Here is a 21,529-nt window from a genome sequence, read left to right as displayed (position 1 = left end):
TGTACAATCTACAAATCCTCCACAATGCTGAAAAAAAGTACACAGCAGTGAAGGGGTGACACTCTAAAACACACCCATTCATAAACACACCCATTCACACACACACGCACACACACACACACACATTAATATACACACCTCTATTCGGTCACTTTTGACCAAAACATTTTCGGTTTAGAATTTTTCAAAAAATCACAGCTTCATCAGAACAGTACCAAATTCATTGACTTTTATGGCATTTGGAATGTGAACACACATAAAAAATTAGGGCACAATTAAAAAAAACTAATAATAAAATAAAAACTTGTGCTCTTCGGTCTAAAATGACCGACCATTGGAAATGAATGGGAAATTGACAAAAATACAAATATTCAGAGAATTTGTGTGTGTACAATCTACAAATCCTCCACAATGCTGAAAGAAGTACACAGCAGTGAAGGGGTGACACTCTAAAACACACCCATTCACAGACAGACACACACACACACACACACACACACACACACACACACACACACACACACACACACACACACAAACACACACTAATATACTCACCTCTATTTGGTCACTTTTGACCAAAACATTTTCGGTTTTGAATTTTTTTTAAAAATCACAGCTTCATGAGAACGCTACCAAATTCAGTGACTTTTATGGACACACATAAAAAATGAGGGCACGATTCCAAAAAAAAAAAAAACTTGTGCTCTTTGGTCAAAAATGACCGACATCAGGAAATGAATGGGAAATCGACAAAAATACAAAAATGTACAGAATTTTTCTGTCTCTTTCTCACACATCCACACACACATGCACAAATGAACTGAAACACAGCAAATTGAGAAGATGTAAAATAAAATAAAAATATATGTATAAAAAAATTACATATCCAGAGTGCAAAAGACACACACTCTCTTGCATATACAAAAAATTAACACTTCAAATCATATTTATAACAAAAAACTATCCCAAACTGGATAAGAAATAGTCTTTGAGATTGTTTAAATGTATGTTCAACTATTCCACCTAATAAAAATGCTGAATCAATTGTCTAAAAACAACTAGGCAATTCACAAGCTGCTTTGTAGAGAACTATACAGGCATCAAGTTACACCTGCCATTACAGATGTTTTTCTCGTTTTTTACCAACAGATGGCGCTAATCTGCCTTCAAAAATTAGTGTTGAATGGCTGAGTCTCTATTTCAACCTGAAATACTGCATTCATAAAAAAAAAAATTAAAAAAAATTAAAATAAAATTTTTTATTATTCTCAATGGCAAAAAATGGATATTAATTACAGCATAAATATTCATTATTACCACAAAACCCTCTCAAAATGCAAAAGAAAAAAGAAAAAATATTATTAAACAAAAATGAATTGGAATGGTTTTACTGAAAAAATTACAGGATGCGTTACAGGTGTCCGGTCACTTCTGACCGCGAAGAGCACACGTGTGACTGCTAAACGAAGAGCACCAGAGGGTTAACTGAACTTTAGGTCAGAATCTTAAAGAAAAGTGGCATATCTATCATCTTAAGATCAAATATTGTTTGCTTTCCTATTGTACTAAACATGACTGTTTCAAAATAATAATTGCTGAAATAATGGTTGCTGAAAAAAATGTCTGCTTAACTGAAAATCCTAATCATGTGCTTTAAAGGGAACCCCAGGTATTAGGACTTTTTCATCTTAATATAACGTAAATGTCTCTTGCTGAAATATGCAGTAGAAAACCCATTTCACAATTCATAATGTTTTATACAGATTTTGGACCATGGGGGGTGCCATTATTTTGATTACGTAGAACGGTTGCACTTGGTGAGCTACTGGCACTGAGCTATGCTAAAAAATAAAATACTGATGCAATGACCACAACTACTGAAAGAGCTTACAGGTGGTTTTTCCCCACAAAGAGTACAGTATAAACACACCTGGAACTCCTTCAGTGGCTGTGGCATCATGGCAAGCTTTATTAATTTAAAATTAAATTATAGGGGTGTGTAATATATATCGTAATATTGCAATTGTTGTTTTAACGATATGTGATTGGCATTTTTGAGTATATCCTGAAAAACAAACAAAACACACCTACAGACTAGTGCATGCAGACATTACATACATCAGTCTATTAAAATGCATTTATAATGATCACATAATTCAAGACATAGGGGCAGAAAATGTGTATTTATAATTTTTTTATTCATTTTATACAGTTAATCAATATCACACAAGTGTCGCTTTTTTTCTCCAAAAATGATTGTGATTACCAATGTAATATTGATTTTATACAAAAGTTCAATAAACAAGTTAATATTAAAGAGACTTACGTTTTAGCACCCATATTTCCTGTTTTTGTTCTATTTTGCCAACAAAAATCATTCCAAACACAGCCACAGTACTGTTTTGCGTCTTTGAGCAACATGACAATGTTTCGTTCCTGAATGAATCAACAGATTCTGTTAAATGATTCGGTTAAATCACAATCACTCACTTAACAGTAACTTGCTGCCACCTACTGGCGGTTTTAATTTCACACTTAAAGTATCTTTTTATTTTTAAATCATTTCAAATATCAGTATTTGATGTTCTAAGCAAAGATGAATTTTGCTGATACTGATTTCACTTGACTGGTAACAGCCCAAACGTCTTACTATTGTAATTGACTGGTTAAATGTAAAAATTTGACTCAAAAGATGATGCACACATTTAGGCTTAATAGGAGTAAAAATGCCCATAAAAGGTAAAACACTATTTAAACTTCTTGAAGAAGGTTAATTTCTATCACTACTGTGAACTGACCACATATATGAAGAATATAAAAAAAATCAATTGTCAGCTGTCCACTGCAGTCCTTAAGATACTAGCCAAATAACACACTAAATTTCAATCAAGCGGCACACAATGTTGCATTGTATCTGTAAGTTGTGTATTCCAAGTTGTGTGTCGGTAAAACAGCAACAGATAGTGCCAGTAGCTCACCGAGTACAACCATTCTATGTAATCAAAATAATGATGGATTTTTTAAATAATCTAAATCTTGCATGGTGTTTCTACTACATATATCAGTAAGAGACATCATTTACATTATATTAAGCTATACAAGTCTTAATACACAGGGTTTCCTTTAAGCGAGCAGTATTTAGTAAACAGAGCTAAGTCTTGATTGCTGTTGGTTCATGTATGATGCAAGTCCCCACACATCGTGTGACGCAGATCTTTATGTTTGTTACATGTTGCTGTCTGTTGTTTGGATAGTGTGTATTTGAATCAGTGTGCGTGTATGCGTGCGCTCGGTCATTCGCAGTGGTCATTTGGTTTCGCAGATAAAGCAGCATTATGAAAGATTCATGGAGTTTGAGGTGGGGCATGACGCAGGAGGCCTTAAAAAGCTGCTGGCGGTGTTGAGAGCCATATCTCCCCTGGGGCACATGGGCAATGCAGAGCCCTGTGGGTAGTACACTGTGGAACTGTGAGAACTGTTTTGTTTCACTTTTACCCTGTCTCATTCACTCTAACTGCAGTCATGGCAGACAGAACACATACACTGTCAGGCCCAATTTTCAATTTATTTGTCTGTGGTTCTGTGGACATGGACCACCAACAATAAAGGAAAGCCATATTACCTCACGTTTCTATGGGTATGTTATAATCACCCAATAGGGTCCTGTAATGTGGACATCATAGGACAGTAGTCATCATCTTGAAAACTTGAAATCATATGGATGTTCAGTCTAAGGAGCACTGTAAATGCATAGGGTACAAATGTACATTGATATTACTTTACAGGGAAATCTCACGTGTGATTCGTTTCATTCATACTCGACACTGGAGGGCATCCTTGTGCAGAAAGTCCACAAGCGAGACTCATAGAATTGATGAATTAAATGATTTTCCAGGAAATCCCCTTTAGACCATGGCACCCAGCTGTCGCTGTAGCTGAATAAAGTCCAGGAATAAATATTTGGTATGATCAAATATGATGAGAATCAGCACACGATTATAACAGTATATGGTTTATCTGTATTCTTCAAGCCATCTTAGGTATTTTCATATGGACAATGTATAGTTCAACATATCCTCAGACAGACATAGCTACTTACATTGCCTTTATCACTATATAATACTATTCTCAGAAGGGAGTTATTTCAAAAACTTGATTGACACTATAAGGTAAGTTTGGAGTAAAAATATATAGTTATTCTCATAAATTGTCATACTTTGACATTGTGTTAAACTAAAAACAGTAAGCATTTCAGTCTCTTATGTAATCTTTCCTTTTGTATGGTGTGATTCATTGGTCAAAATAAAAAAAATAAATACATTGACTGACAGCATGATTTATTTAATCTTTCAAGATTTCTACAGATATCACACTATATCGGTATCATGAATTTTTGAGGCCACGATAATCATGTAGTGAAAAATCAAAATGCAAAATAAAATTATATTAAATATATAAATAAAAAAAATAAATATCTATAGATATAGATAGACATACAGATGATGCATTTTTATTAATGTACATTAAATACAAATTATATGGCAAAAAATAATTGCCATTCTAATAAAAAAAATGCAAAAATGTTACAAAAAAATAAAAACATTATTGATTGTTTTATTGTGTTGACTATTTTTTTTTTTTTTTTTTTTTTTTGCATTTTAATTAGTGCTGTCAGATTCCAGATTTTCCAAATAGTGTCCTATCCTAACAAACCAAACAGTCATTGGCCCTTACGACTGGCTTTGTGGTCCAGGGTCACATATACATATAAATAAACACAGTACACACACATATATTATGGAAACACAAACTTTTCAACCACTGCAATAGTATTAAAATAAGAATGGATGATAATTTGGAATTTGTAGAAAAAAAAAATTCCAGGAGCACATCTGCCTATTAATCCATCCCAGAAACACACCCAGTGAAACCAAGCTACTAAATTCAGCTTCGAACCGAAATAACATGTAACCTATTTATCTGGCAAATTACACACAGCATCAATAAATTAATACCTTGCCAGGCAAAACGTAAGATAAGTGGAGAACACGGCATCTCCCTCATTTCTCTCCATCTCTCTTCGCCAAGTCACCAGCCAGCCCCCTGTTCACGACACCACACATTGAAAACAACCATATTGGCTTTACTTAACCACATTAGCCATGAACACAGATTGACAGCACCTCTCTGCGCTGCCTCCACATCAAATAATACAGAGCAAATGGCATTCAATACAGCCTCATAACCACAGAATTGGAGATTCAAAAACAATTTTAGAGCAATAAGTGGAAGCCACTGAATGGGATGAAAATGCAAATGCGGACAGCTCTCCGGCACATGTCTCGTTCTAGGCCTCGGTCTGCCTTTCATAATATCCACATTCAATGCATTAAGAGTGTCATACAAAGGCAGAGCATGTTTGCATTTTGTAATTTGTGCCTTTTCATAACCACCAATAAACGCGGAGCTGTTTAGAGAGACGTCTAATGGATGGCAGTGCCCGTGAGCGACAGCAGCACTCGTGAAGATCCCGCTCGTTTGGATGCTGGTGTCTGCACACGCCACTAATTCTGACACACGATTTCGATGAGCTCATCTAGTGAGAGATAACATTCATCTACTGCAAATACAAGCAGGGCAACTGAGAACAGACAGAGAAAATGGTTATGCATTACAGATTATGAGATAAAGGTCACTAAAGGTGCAATTTGGTTGTAAAAATGAGTGATTAACTGAACATCAGTAGCTGTCAGCTGCTTCAGTGTTGCTTCTGTATCAAGACAAAACCGCAATTGTTCAAGTAAACAAAAATGTATTAAAAAAAATCAAACACTGAAATGTCATACCATGCTTGTTTTTTGTAGGCCTATGTAGGTAAACCATATAACTTTATATATAATTAAATATATGTAATATTTATGTATATTATACTGAACTCACAAATAATATACCTCATGGTTTTTACATTCAAAGTCTAAATGTCTCTTGGATCGTCAAATGTCAAAACTAAAATGTATGGGAAGAATTTTTAAAAGTTTTTCTGCTTGTCAGCAACCCAATGAAAACAAACCAGTTTAAAAAAAGACTGACGTAAACCATTAAGCACGAATAAAAACGAGTGTCTAAACACCTCAGGAAAGTGCCCTTTAGTTAAAGTCTAAACACAAACAACTTTAGGAGGCTCCAATGTAGTGATCATTTGCTTTGTCTGCAGGGTTTCTTATTGGTAGGTAGAGAATAGAGGGCTAAAGCCAGAAAATAGCAGCTGCACACCTTTCTATATAAGGCATTTCTGCAGCCCCCCATTGTAAATAAACACAGATATAACATCAAGAGAACAATTTAGGCAGTAATTAACAGCGAAGAACAAACAGTGTGGTTAGAGGGGGGCACGAAGCTGATTGAATTAAGTGCACAAACAGAAACAAAAGCTGCAACAAAGCATCAGTGCACCGCTGCTCACCAGCTCCTCTTTGTTTAATAAACTGCAGACTCCCTGAATGCTAGTCAGCATAATGAATCTGACTTGGGCAGAGGGGTTCTGAAGGGCCCCAAAGAGTCTATAGCCTCAGCTTTCGCATTCAGCACATCGGGGCCACAATGGGTTACAACTCAGATAGAGATCAGGAGCTACAAAGCAAGAGGGAGATAGAGAGCCTGCCTGTACAGAGCCCTCCTGTTTAAAAACAATGGTCTAATTACAACATTTATAACCCCAGAATTCTGGAATTGAATTTAGCCTCGACTTAAGGAGTACGCTGGCATGAAAAGACTATTTGATTAGAGCAGCAGTTGTTTCATTTTCGGCACAGCAGATTGCCGAGCATCTCGATCCGGCTGCGCAATCTGTATTCATTATGGCCTGTAAAAGGATGATCCTCGGCCTGCCGCTGCGCGCGTTCGTGCAGATGCGCGCCACTCGGCATGGCCCCTGCCATTCCCTTACAACGCGTCCCGCTCGCCGCGCCAAGCACGGCAGCACTCGGCCGCCAAATTCAGCCTTTTAGCCACTCAAAAGGGCCCCGCAGGCTCCCTCCCCTTCTCAGCAGCGGCCTTTATCAAAAAGCCCTGAAGTCGAGGCGTGAGATGTTTGGCTCTTTTAATGTATATAAATGGGCCACCTGCCTAGCTGGTTGGTGTTTCGGGGGAGGAGGACGAGGGACGCTGCAGATGTAATCTGAAGCTTTCATGTTGGCAGGGGGTCCGCGCATGGCACGCTCTCCGTCTTTCCCGCAGAGGGAGTGTATTGGGCTCCGTATGGAGCGCAGATGCACCCGCCATCCGGATGATCGCCGCGGTGCCGAGGTGCTGCTGGAGCCACTCTGTGCAGCGTGCTTATATATCTGTGAAATGAGCTTCCTGTGCAGATCCCCCGGCAGCCTGGCCAAATCACAGTACATTAGCCACATTAGCCGCTTGTATAGCAAGACTGTAAATAGACACGCCATATTGGGAGGAAACACTCTGCTTGTGTGACCACATTAGCAATGGCTTGGAATGATCGCAAAACAAAGCTGGGGCTTAATCAGAATGTTTTTCTGAATGAGCAAAGAACATAACCACTGTTCTACTTTCTAATAAATCGAAATATCAGATTAATGATAGGGCTATCCATCGATTACAAATTGTAACTGAAACAAATTAATTGAAAGAAAAGCCACAAATGAAAGTAGTTTCATAAACATGACAAAAACTGGCTTTTTTGTATGCAAAAGTCATATTTTTAAAGCTGTGTCCTGTTTGAATGGCCCATTAAACGTAGTTTAAAAAAAACATCACAGCATACATGTCTTCTGTTCCATTCTGTTGCACTCTATCCAGCATGTATAGCAGCTGGGAATGCATTTGTAGTACTTCACGCTTGAATTGCTGCAATGGTAAAAAAAAAAATATTAAAATGATGGCATTTACGTATGGGTCAGAGGGCATGATTAATTGTGCTCATTTTTAACAAGTTATATTTAACAATTAATCCCACTAAATCAACATGTTAAATTGACAACCCCAATTAATAACAAACATAAAAACAAACAACATCTGCAAGTAAAACCAGAGCTGATGGATCAAGGAAGGCTGTTTATTTCTAATATGACAGATGACATTTTAATATAATGTCTGTGAAGACTCCACCAGGAGAACCTGAATGAGAATACAGGAGATCTACGTCTTGCTGGGTGGGCTACTTTAAACTACCTAAATTACAGGTGTAATTCTAAAACAACCTCACCAAGGGCTGAACAGGACCCCTGCCACATCCTAGACATCTCTCTTTCCAAACCCCCACCCCCCCCCCCACCCCCGAGAAACCTCAAAAACGGTGGGCAGAGAGATGACAGGGAAATGACTTAAAAGCATTTCCACACACAGACTGAAAGAAAATACCAGCCAATACACAGAAAGACTCTAGAGGAAAGTGAACAGAACAAACGTGATTGGAAATAATGTTCCTTTTTGGTTTGTTGTTTTGCTGTCTTTATCGTAACATGAGGTGTTAAAGATGGCATGCAACACATTTTAGTTCCACAATGTAATATTTTTCACAGTGAGTGGGTTTTTATCACTGGAAGAGGTAAACATAACCTCTATGAAATCTATATTAGAATCATTTTAGAATATATTATTTACTATTTTCCTTTCTTTGTACCTGTCTTGTAATGCTAAAGCCAGTTGCCAAATCCAATCAAATAATGTTTAATAAAAATGGCTGAATGTTACTGCAACAAAAAATATTATCTTTTTTCAAACAATATTAATCAAAAAGTTATATATATAATTAGTTTGAAAGTGTTTGAAAATGTTAATACATATAGTATAAATATAATAAAAAATATATAATATATAATATATATAAAAAGGAAAGAAATTCAAAATATACTTCTAACTGAAATACATGTTAAAAAATAGTTATTGTGATGCAAAATAATGACTTTATACATTTCGGTCATTTCACCTACTCCTAGACGCGACCTGTTTCATGCTCTCATATTTGCATTTGTCCAGAGACTGCATCGGTCGCCCTCTAATCCTACACCTCAATATCAGATACACATGTCCGCATACACGCTTACACAAGGATACACGAATGGCACCGCCCTTGGCCACACAGATCTAGCTCCAGTCCTCTAGAGACAGCGCTGCAGACATTCATTACCCCTCCCATCATGTCCCTCAGTCCAGTCTGAAGGACACCAGAAGGGTTAAATGTCCCTGTACGAACACAAAGTATTGCATAAGTGTGTGTGTGTGTGTGTGTGTGTGTGTGTGTGTGTGTGTGTGTGTGTGTGTGTGTGTGTGTGTGATAAGAGTCCATTATGCAGGTTTACAGAGTCAGATGCAGAGGCAAGGCTGTGCCAAAGAGCTGATATTACACAGCACAACCTCCAGCAGCCTTCCCAGAACACACAGCCAAGATCACTCAGCACACGCCCATTCCCGCAAATCTCTCTCACTCACACACACACACACACACAAAGAGACCATCACATTCACACACTCACATAGACACACACTGATGCTGGTGCACAAACACACGCTAATGCTACTGTTAATACAAGCACACACCTGCTCCACCCAGTCTCCCTCCACTCCAGCACAAAAATCAATATGCATCTATCCATTACAGCACTCATGGATGGGCCAGGATCTCTACTCCCATCTCCATCTCTCCTTTCTCTGTTCTGTCTTTTCCTTTTTTTGTGCAGATACAAGACGTCAAAATGTTTACACTGCGCTGCCGTCACTCTGATGAGCTAATAGCAGTCTTTGACTCTCGAACAGAGCATGGAGGGGAAAAAACACATACTTAATGACATTAATTAGGAACGTCATACGATTGACTCAGAAGGTCCTTTGGTCTATGATCAGGTGTGATCAGGAAACTTTGCTTTTAATAGTAAATAAAAAAATATGGTCCCACATGTTGAGCCTTGGTGATCATGCAGGTGATATTGGTTCACATATGGCTTACACAGGGATTGACAATAAGGAGTGCCCAATGGCCCAGGGCCAGCGTGAAAGAGACACGGGACAGTTGACGAATTTGTCACTGGCCTGAATGGGCTATTTCTACATCATAATGAAAGCTTATCATTTGCACGTGTTATTAAGTCTTGTTAACTTAAAATTTCAAGTGATTTCAAAGCATTTGAGCAAGGCGTGAAAAACAACTCCATTCAGTACTCACAAGCTGTGTTCTGTGTGAACAGCGTGATCACAGAGACATGGGTCTCTGACGGACAAATAGCTTACATACAAAAATGTGTCAAAATACACTTCTTGAAGAGAAACTTTGTAGCTTTACCAATGATTAATCTATATTTAAATAATACAGTGGAGTATAGATGCACCGATCAACCGGACACATTTCAATCGATCTGTTCCGGACTTACACATAAATTGCATGCAATCATTTGTGACCCTGGACCACAAAACCAGTCGCATGGGTATATTTGTAGCAATAGCCAAAAATACATTTTATTGGTCAAAATTATAGATTTTTCTTTTATGCCAAAATCATTAGGACATTAAGTAAAGATCATGTTTCATTAAGATATTTTGTAAATTTCCTACCGTAAATATATCAAAACTTAATTTTTGATTAGTAATATGCATTGCTAATAATTTTTATTTGGACCATTTTAAAGGCGATTTCCTCAGTATTTTTTTTTTTTTTTGCACCCTCAGATTTCACATTTTCAAATAGTTGTATCTCAGCCAAATACTGTCATATCCTAACAAACCATACATCAATGGAAAGCTTATTTATTCAGTATAATCTCACTCTCAATAAATCTCAATTTCAAAAAAATTGGCCCTTGTGACTGGTTTTGTGGTCCAGGGTCACAAAATGTCATGTGTGGAAATATTACAAACTCTTTAAACACCCATTAACAGAGGGCAGAGAGAATGAAGATGAACGCAAAGAGGAAAAAAATACTGTGGCAGGCGGAGCACGATCAAATTTCACATTACTTACAATATTGGAAACATTGTCCTAAATATTTAAAATGGGGGTTATATGAATGTAGGCATCTCAGAAGGGTTTTAAGAAAAGTTTACATGGCATTTTCTTTTTATATGCCTCTGTATAATGCAGTTAAAGTAGCGTTCATAAGCATGGCACTGCTTTGTTTACAGCAGCAACCAAGGAAACGCTGTATCACTGTTGATCCATAAGTGCCACCTGCTGGCAGAGACTGAATTTGCGTTCTTTCAGTCCGCCTGCTGTTTTTCCCTAAAACATCTTTTCATTTGTAATAAAATAATAATTTTTTAACAAACAAACAATGTTTGAACTTTATATTGTAAGGCTAGTCGTTTTTGCTGTGGTATCGAAATTGGAATAGAGAATTGTACAAATTAATTGGTGTGTAAAATATTGATGTCATATAAGCTTATTTGACATCATAATGTTTAAACTTTATATTTGTTGGGCTAGTAGTTTTTGCTTTGGCATCGAAATTGGAACTGAGAATTGTACAAATTAATTGGTATGTAAATTATTGATGTCATTTAGCTTATTTATTGAAATAAAAGATAATATTGGTTAAAAAAACAAGGATAACAGCAAATATTAAAAATTTTTGCGGCAGGGCCAAATTTTGAGAGGGCAAGTAAAAATTTGAAACACTGACCTGACTAGACCAGTTGTGTTGAGCCCTGCTTACACTATTTACTTTTGCCTTTTTTATTTCAAGTTTGCTTTTTATCTACCAATATTTTTGTCCTCTCTCTACTGTACCTTTCAATAAAAGTGCCAAAAGGGCCACAAAGAAAATTAGAAATTTTAAAGCACTACACAAAATCAAACATATACTCGCATCCTTCAAGCTACCTTCAGTTTTTATAGGGTGTGTAGTTTTACACCGAATATAAACAAGCATAAAACCATCCAAGCAATTAATAAAACCATTTTAATATTAACAACTATACATTATAAATCATGGATGTGAGCATTAAAAATGCCTAGAGCAAAATCACAGTTGCTGTAAATTTCCAAAAATATCAAATATAAAAACAAAGGGAGAAATAACAGTGATTAAAAATGCCTATGAATTGAATATAGCACCATAAGCACATCTTAGATATGTGATCAAACCTAGGTGTCCCGAATTCCTTATTCTCCTGCAAACATGACCATCCTCTTCAAAGACAATTAAATCTGCTAAAGCGTTTCTGTTCTCCAACACAGGAGCCAGTATAATACACACTTTGGATGCACATTAAAGCAACACACACACACACACACACACACACACACAATTACAGTCGTTGATTAAACAGAAGCCGCAAACTCTATCCCATCACAAAATAATTAACCTCAGCTCAATGAGAAGGAGGGAGTCCAGGTTGTAAGGTAACAGATTTTTTGGGTGGAGAAGAAAAGGAAAAAGACATCCATCCATCATAAAAAAAAATGCCGCAGCCAATTTCCACAAAGCCGCTAAGCTGATTGAGACGACCAAATCTGTTTCACCAGCTTACATTTACTTCAAAATGGTCATCTCAGCTTCAGTATCACACACTTTCACCGCTTCCTATTCCCCTGTTCTTTAGCAAAGAGAGAGTTGGTGGGTGTGCAGGAATAAAACACTCGTCAACTTCTCTGTGCCTGGCCTGATATCTCTCTAGCGCAGGGCTGGCCAGATCAGTACACGTTTATTTAACTATTCTGTTACTCTGCTTATTTGTGTTCTTATTCTCCTTTTTTAAACAATAAATAAATAAATAAATAAATAAATAAAACACGCAATATGTGTTGCAGCTCTCTCTCTCTCGCAGACGACCCTTACCAAACAAACTCCATTCTGCTAAACCAACCGACCGCCCCCACCTCCTCCCACTGAAGTAGATTAAATTCACACTAGTCCTCATTTTAAACGGAAATTGGATTGATGGAGAAAAGATTACGGAGACAGAGGGCAAGGTGGTGACAGCGGGAGAGTGTGGGGAGGGTGGAGTCGGCATCAACAAAGCACCTCCGAAGCTAATAGTGTAAATGTTTCTCTTTTGCCACCTGTAGCGTGTAGCGTGTAGCGTGTGTGTGTGTGTGTGTGTGTGTGTGTGTGTGTGTGTGTGTGTGTGTGTGTGTGTGTGTGTGTTTGTGTTTTCTTCCCCTCCTGATCTTTCTCTTTTTTGCCATAGCAGCAAATATCCTGTTGGCGCAGGATGCAGAGTGGTATCTGGCCCTAAAATCGATCAGACTCCTGGACTAGGGCTTCCATTCATCTCTTGCCCATAAAATTTGATTAGCGCTGACTACAGCACTGCAGGGAGATGGGCTGATAGAGCCAGGCTACAGGAGATGGCAACAGAATCCCGCATTTTCATCTAGTCTCTCTCTTGCACATTATATTTTGTCTCTCTTTATATTTATTTGTAAAGCACTTCCTATTAATAACAGCCGTTCCTCCTCACATTGTCCTCACATCGGTGTGTGCAATCCATGCGTGTAGGTATCTAAGATCAGTGAGATAGCATGTAGATCCTCCTTCTGCCCCTCCTTTCTTAGTGTAAACTGTCCTCTGGCTATTAAACAAAAATGACAGGCGTGATGAGGCTTCGACCGGCGTTAACAAAACTAAACAACTGCAGCCCGGCCCAGCCAGCTGGCCTGTCCGGCGGACACGCCCTCTGTTCCCACATATCACTGTGGCATGTGACCACTCCTCTCCACCAATGACAATGTCCTGAGCTCACGAGTGGATACTGTCTGTCTGCGCAGTGACGAGCTATGAGGACAGGAGGGGGGATAAAAAAGAGCTAGACAGACTTAAAGCTTGACATCAAGGTGAAGTTTGTCAACTGTGTTTCTTGGGGAGATCGCCGGCACTTGTTGATTCGTCACATGATATTTCAAACCACGTGAGAAAAAAAGAAGAAATTTATTCATTTGAGAGATAACTTGAGTCAATCATCCATAAATTACATTGTGTATAAACCAATCTCCGCAGCTGACGCGTGTACCACAAGGTCTCTGTAAATTGATTACAGGCATGAACTGGCACTTGAGCGTCACGCTTCCGCAGAAAAAGTGATTTAAATTCATGTAAGCCTGCATGATTTAAGATTCATTTGCGATATCGATTCTTCCAGGAGCCTAAGATGTCATTTAAAGCATCAGTCATCCAATCTGCTGAGGATTCACGTCAGCATAAGGGATGAATTTATTTGGCTGCTAATTGTCTGCCTTTGGGAGTGTGTGGGTGACACTTGAAAACCTCTGGCATATCATCAATGTGATAATGACAGGCAGACCTCACTGCCCCAAATATCTTTCAATCTTTCATGACATTTAAAACTTTTGGACAGTTTCATCAAAAGTCACTTGCATTACGACGTGTTTCACGTTGCAACATTACACCAACAAAAGAGAAAGAATGAAAAAAAGACAAAAGTTTGAACAACATTTCATAGGTTCGTTGCTGTGTGCGGACACCCAGAGTTGTACGATACAACAGGAATAAAAAGGATCTTGCTTGGAAGAAAGTGAGTGAGGAGGTCGGACAATCTGGTAAGTTGTAAAAAACAATCTTTACTCAATTTGAGCTACATATATATATATATATATATATATATATATATATATATATATACACATTGAGACTACAAACAAGCTAACGCTGGCAAATTGAGCTTAATCGCTGAATTTTACAACCACTTTTCCGCTGACGAGTGGCAGAAGCCCCTCCCATGACGCAAATTCACGTCTGTTGTGAAGTGATTTGCATGCGCGAATGACGCAAATTTTACCGCGCGAATGGCGCGAGTAAACTCAAATGTTCAAGCGTTCAACTACGCGCGAATAGCGCGTTTTATTCGCGCAAGTCGCGTCCGGTGTGAACGCACCATAAGACTCCTAAATAGATAGGAGTCTCCCTAGATCGTTCCCTATCACACTTTAGAAATCATAAGAAATGATATATCAGTTGAAAACTTAAAATCTCAAAATTCATCCTTTTAAGTTTGAATTACGTCTCAAAAATGAGAGTGACTGTTAAGGGGTTAAAAAGACAATTTTTAAATAGTAGTGTATGTTCTTGCATACGGCAACAATTTGCAAGATTAAGGAGCTACAATATTTAAAAACAAAAAGTGTAATAAAATGTAAAAAACTGAAGAAAAAAAAAAAAAAAGACCATAGTTTAATTAAAGGCAGTTTTATACTGATTGTGGTGCTTGTCAGGTTTAAATTTTTAAACATGGATGCATCTTTATCCAAGCCCGAAAAAAGATAGGAAGAACTCAGATGAGTTATTTTTTGAGTTTCAGTGCAAGTCTAGGCTCACCTGAGTCTCTCGAACGTTTTCCACTGTGAAGTTAAACCACACTCTGAAGCGCGGGTTACACGTGTCAGGTCTGATGAACAGATCAAACTCAAATTCACTGATGTAGTCAACACGACCCAGGTTACCTACAGACAAACAAAATAAGAAAGAAAGTTAATTTCAGGTCTTGAATCTATTCAGAAGCTCTATGATATGCTTTAATATATCCATACATAAACACATATATTTCAAAATGTGTTATTCTTTAGTTGAACCTTGCAGACATATATATGTCAACACAAACAGCAGTGACTGTTAGAGAGAGATTTCCCTGCAGACTAATAAAATGCACTATAACTCAGTTGGGATCTTACTGATATTTGTGTGTTCACAGTATTTCATTTATGTAAAGGGAAATAAAATACAGTGTTGCAGTCTAACCTTTTCTTTCCCCCTAGATTTTGACACACATACTGTACACACACTCTTACTGGGTGGGATGGAGGAAGTCAGCCGAGATGCTTGGCAGTCGCTCAGGTGACGACTAGACAGCTTTGGTAGCAGATCGCAGAATAACAAGCCTCAACATGGCTGCCGCAAACAAATAAATAATAACAAACCAGAAAAAGGCTTTGTTGGTAACATTATCCTGCAGGCCCCATACAAATGTCAAAAGGCAGGTAATAAAGTTCAGTTTTAAACAAGTAGACTAATGGGAACACATGGAATCTTCTCATACCATGTGAAGTAAAATAAAAGTTTGATCATCTGCAATGCAACACATATACTGCCTGAATTTTGATGCCTTTATTTCTGTTTTAATATCTTTAGCTTCAATTTTTTTTAATATCACAGAAAGGAAAGCTAAAGCTAATTACTCTACTAATAAAGTTATTATATATATGATGATGTGGTATAGTATTAGAACATCCAGGTTGGTAACTGAAAGGTTATTGGTTCGAATCCATTGTGCACCTTACAAATACAGGTAACACTTTTGAATAGGGAACACATATTCACTATTAACTAAAAGTTTTTTCTGTACACATTACTTTTTTTGCTGCTTATTAATAGTTAGTAAATCAGTTGTTAAGTTTTGGTATGGGGTAAGATTAAGGGATGATATAAAATATGATTTTGCAGAATACAGGCATTAATATGTGCTTTATAAGTGGTAATAAACAGCTAATATGCAACTAGTTAATAGTGAGATTTGGTTCTTAAAAAAATAAAGTGTTACCCAAATATTGTCAGAGTTCTACCACAACAAGATCCACCAGCCATGCCCCCTGAAGACACACAGACACGTTCACTGTCACCTGATTACTGATTACTCACCTGGATCCAATCAGCTCCCCTATATATACCCGGACTGAATCATTCCTCGTTGTCTGATCTACCGATCACACCCCTGCATGCTCTTCCCGTGGACTCTATGGTTTCCTGGTTCCACAGTTGGATTTACTTACCAGAACGCTGGACATCTCAGATAAGAACTATCACCTCAATACCTGCTTCAATATACTTACCAAACCTGTTAATAAACTTACCTTTTATCTTATACACTCACCTCCGTCTCTGCCTCCCTCTGTGCTGTGACAAATATGCATACAGGTCAAACAAAATGGTTTGTATATTTATATTTAAATATAAAAATACAATATAAAACATTTAGGAATGTTATTTCTTGCAAGGATCTCATAATAATCCCAGAAGGTGCTCTTTGGTTAGGTCATAAACATTAAAAGAAAAGTTCCAAAGCAACAACAAGTTAAAAAGCCTTTATTATTGTTTTGGCTGGTCACATTTGGACTAGAAGTGCCTTGGATCCTTTCATCTAATGCTTCATTTAGTCCATTTTTAAAAGTGCACTAACATATAAAAACTAGCAGACATTAGCTACAAAGCGCAACACTTAAATTTAGCTTTCATGAGGTTTTTAAACTCATGATTGAAGGTTGTTCCAAGGGGAATGTTGCCGCTAAATGACAACTAACTTACTTTCTATAGTGAAATGCTGCATTGCCAGGTATTAGTCCAGCAGGCCCATTTTAAAGAAATGAAAGTAAAGACTCAACTCATAAGGCTGATGAACCGAAAGAACGAGGGAGGGGGAGATGCATCTGGTTGCACTGCTCATGCAGGCTGGGTTCAGGAAAAGTAATGTGGAAGTCACCGCCCAGTGGAAGCTAGCTCAGAGCTAATTATTGCCAGATGGAGTGACCACCATTCCGTCACACCGGAGCCCAGTGGAACGTTATCCTTCTGCCAGAGCAGAGACAACATATCCCTAACATTCCCAAACTCATCGCAAACTCACTCTGCCTGTCCACAAAACCAGCGGGTATGGACTCTCTCAGGATGAAACTGTGAAAGTGTGAAGTTCATCCTTAAGTTTCAACTCCCAATACAGCTAGTTCAGATGATTATAAAAAAAGGCACGAAAACATGTCACTTTTTCCCCTTAGATATATAACTTCATAAACTAATTTATACATTTCTGTTTATTTTCTGAACGGCTGCCCAATGGTTCTAATGGTGACTCCGTCTTTCTTCCAGTGTATTGGGTACAGATTGATAGTGCTCTCCAGATGAAATGGATATTGGCACTTTAGCTGATTAAAGTCACTTTCTTTTTAACACAAATCTCCTGCAGCAGAAATCCAAGTATGACAGCAGTAGCACACTCCTGATGGAAAGGCGTTTTTATAGATTATCAGACAACTATTGCAAAGGTCAATGAGTGACCTTTATAAACATATCTGAATGAAATGGAAAGGTCCATATGTAACGCAGACATGACACGTAGCTGAGAGAAACTGAATTAAATTTTACGTGTGAATCAATAGATGCATTTTGCAACATTTTCTGAAAGTGTGTGCGCATTAAGGTTCGACTGATACAAAAATTTTGGCTTTAGTATGATGCTAAATCAATACTAAAACAGTCATGAGCTAAATTAAACTAGGGCTATCAATAAATTCAATAATGAATACGAATAATTTAAGATTAATCCCATAATTAATATTTTGCTGATGATATTGTAGCACTGTCAGTTTTTGCTACTATGGTATTATTTAAAGGTGCCATAGAATGCATTGAGAGAATATTTTAAATTGTTCTCTGATATCTACATAGAAGGTATATGGCATAGGAAAGGGCAAAAAATCTCCAGAAATGGTTTTACAGGTCCATTTACAACCCTAAGATTTGCCCCTAGAATGAAATGCTTTGTTTTTGCCTTATTTGGAAGCTTCATGAATATTAATGAGCTCTGCTCTGATTGGATGTTTCACAAAGCTTCTCATCTCAATAGCTCGCACATGGATAAAAATATATATTTAATTAGGAGCTCTAGCCGCTTTTAATATGCCGTTTTGAATCGCCGACATTTTAGTCTCATTACTGTGATCCATGTGCTCTGTGTAACGTTATAATGCAGAGACACAAGTACTTACCACACAAGTTGAACTGCTTCTCAGTGATTCTCAAGATCTGTAAATCATTCGCCATCATCAGGCAGTTATTTCTCAATCATTCTCCATCATCAGCGCAGTCATCGCTCTGTTTATGTGGTAAGTGAAATCCTATGTATTGCAATGTAACAGGCTAGTGCTAGCATTAAGCTAACCGTGTCCCTTCTGTGGCTTGCCTTGTTTTACTGATGTACTGACGTTACCGATGATTAGGCGATGCAAATGTTGGGGGCGTAACTATTAACGATCTCGGGAAAGTTTCGTAACAGTCGGTGTTATGTTGGAATTGACCTATTTTTCGGTGGTCATTTGCAAATACTAGATTTATATAAGAAGGAGGTGTTTGAGACTCATGATATGTCATGTCCATGTACTGAACTGTTATTATTTAACTATGCCAAGGCAAACATAGTTTTCCATTCTATGGCACCTTTAAGTACCAGTATACTGTAGAAGTGTGCTGCACATCCACTTTGAAATGAGGCATCTAGATGAATTTAATCAGTTTTATAGTTCAAAACCTCCAGGGCAGCTAAGAACAAGATGTATTGCCATTTCACATTCCCCTTCATATCTTAACGTGAATGACAGACATGAACTCCCAGCAGAAGTGATAGGGCTCCACACCGCAGCTCACAGCAACTGAGTCAAGTCAAACATACTTTACACCAAAAATAACATCTGTTTTACAGCTCTAACATGTATTTTTTATACATCAGCCAACCATACAGAGAAAGAGAGAAAGGATCAGTAGCTAAGCCAGTCACTGGAGGAGAAAGAGAGGGAAGGAGAGAATGGGAGATTGGTGGCTGCACCTGTTCCAGACAGATGTGCACGCTAATTCATCATTCATCCATTACAGCACATTAACCATTTACGCCACTTTTAGCATCAAATATTGGCCATCGATATGCAGTAACAGTGATCCAGTGATTTGGTCTTAATTGCGAGAGTTTAATTGGATGAAATGAGATTCCTCAGAGTTTTCATGTGATTGTAATACAAGCCACAATTAGTATAAAAAAAAAAAGAAATGCCAAAACTTGGAAAATTGTAGATGTTTTCATGTGTTTGTTATTACTATACTTGTAAGAAGAGATGACGACTGTCCACCTACACTGATCAACTATATGCACTAATCAGCTGATCAGTCATCAATCATCATATCTTCTTACAGGAATAGCATATGTATGTACAGGCTTGAATAAGATATTTCACATAGTAACATTTATATACAGTCCACAAGAGGAAGAAATATTTAAATTTTAAAAATGACCCCATTTAAGAGTTTACATACACTTGATTCTTAATATTGTGTTGTTACCTGAATGACCCACAGCTATTTTTTTGTTGTTATTTTAGTGATAGTTGTTCATGAGTCCCTTGTTTGTCCTGAACAGTTAAACTGCCTGCTGTGCTTCAGAAAAATCCTTCAGGTCCCACAAATTCTTTGGTGTTTCAGCATTTTTGTGTATTTGAACCCTTTCCAACAATGACTGTATGATTTTGAGATTCAAGGAAAAACAATGCATTAAGAGCCAGGGGGTGAAAACTTTTGAACAGAACGAAGATGAGTACATTTTTCTTATTTTGCCTAAATATCATATCTTTTTCATTTAGTACTGCCTTTCAGAAGCTACAGAAGATACCTACATGTTTCCCAGAAGACAAATAAGGTAAATTTACCCTGACCTTCAAATTCAAAAAGGCAGCTCTTAATGCATTATGTTTTCTTCTGAAGCATCAGTGAGCGTTTAAACCTTCAGTAAGCTGCATATCCCTCAATTGTCCTCAGTGTGAAAAGATTGATCTCAAAATCATAGTCATTGTTGGAAAGGGTTCAAATAAACAAAAATGCCGAAAAATCAAATATTTGTGGGACCTGAAGGATTTTTCTGAAGTACAGTGAGCAGTTTAACTGTTAAAGACAAACAAGGGGACTCATGAGGGGACTATCACTAAAAAAAAAAAAAAACAGCTGTAGATCATTCCATTTACATTCACAAGTCTATGTAAACATTTGAACAGGCTCATTTTCTCTTGTGGACTACATAATGTAAACGTCTTATGTGAAATATCTTATTCAGGTTAGTACTAAATAAAAAAATACCATGCATTTTGTATGATCATGGCAAGATTCTGCAAGATGTAAATATATACACATATACACACACACACACACACATTTAAATATATATAATCAACATAAGTCAGCACAGACATGAAACAAGTGTTTCAGTGTTCTTTTACAACGTTCATTGCCACAAATATGCAGGAAAACAGCTAAATAATTGCATTTTCATGGGAACACAATTAATTTTTTTATAATAAAATTATGCAAAATGCAGTGCCAGTAAGAAATAGCTCCGGTCATTAAATGTTCTTAATTTACTTGCTATTGGCAGGTACACACACAAAAAAAGTTAACTTTGGACCCTGGCTACATCTCATGTCATAGATAATGAAACCAAGGACTCAGCTGTGGAAAAAAAAAAAAAGCTCTTTCGTGCAGAAAAAAAATATTGAGAAACAAAACGTTTAGTAATTTAATTTGTAATCTACTTTCACAATTATCTAAAAAGTTGCCTTGACTGTTTTGTGCAAATATGAAACTTAAATAAATAAATACTTCAACAACTCCCAACCTCCCAAAACTATGCTCACGAGTATATGTGTATTTTCCCTAAGGTTTGAAAATGAGTGCATCAAACTGCCTTTCTTTCAAAACCTGACTTTTCAGAACCTAGGACAGCTCCATAGAAGGCAGAATGAAGCTGCTGTCCA

General features: G+C 37.4%; 1 protein-coding gene across 1 annotated transcript in view; it reads right to left on the bottom strand.

Annotated features, from left to right (window-relative positions):
- The window catches only part of agbl4 (AGBL carboxypeptidase 4), a 486,475-nt gene that overhangs the window by 444,259 nt on the left and 20,687 nt on the right, over nucleotides 1-21,529 (bottom strand). Inside the window, exon 3 of the mRNA XM_073818790.1 lies at nucleotides 15,291-15,415. Within this exon, the coding sequence (XP_073674891.1) occupies nucleotides 15,291-15,415 (125 nt within the window). The remainder of the gene's footprint in view (nucleotides 1-15,290; nucleotides 15,416-21,529) is intronic.

This window comes from Garra rufa, chromosome 15, assembly GCF_049309525.1.
Source record: "Garra rufa chromosome 15, GarRuf1.0, whole genome shotgun sequence".
Taxonomy (NCBI): domain Eukaryota; kingdom Metazoa; phylum Chordata; class Actinopteri; order Cypriniformes; family Cyprinidae; genus Garra; species Garra rufa.
This window is presented reverse-complemented; position numbering and strand designations above follow the sequence as displayed.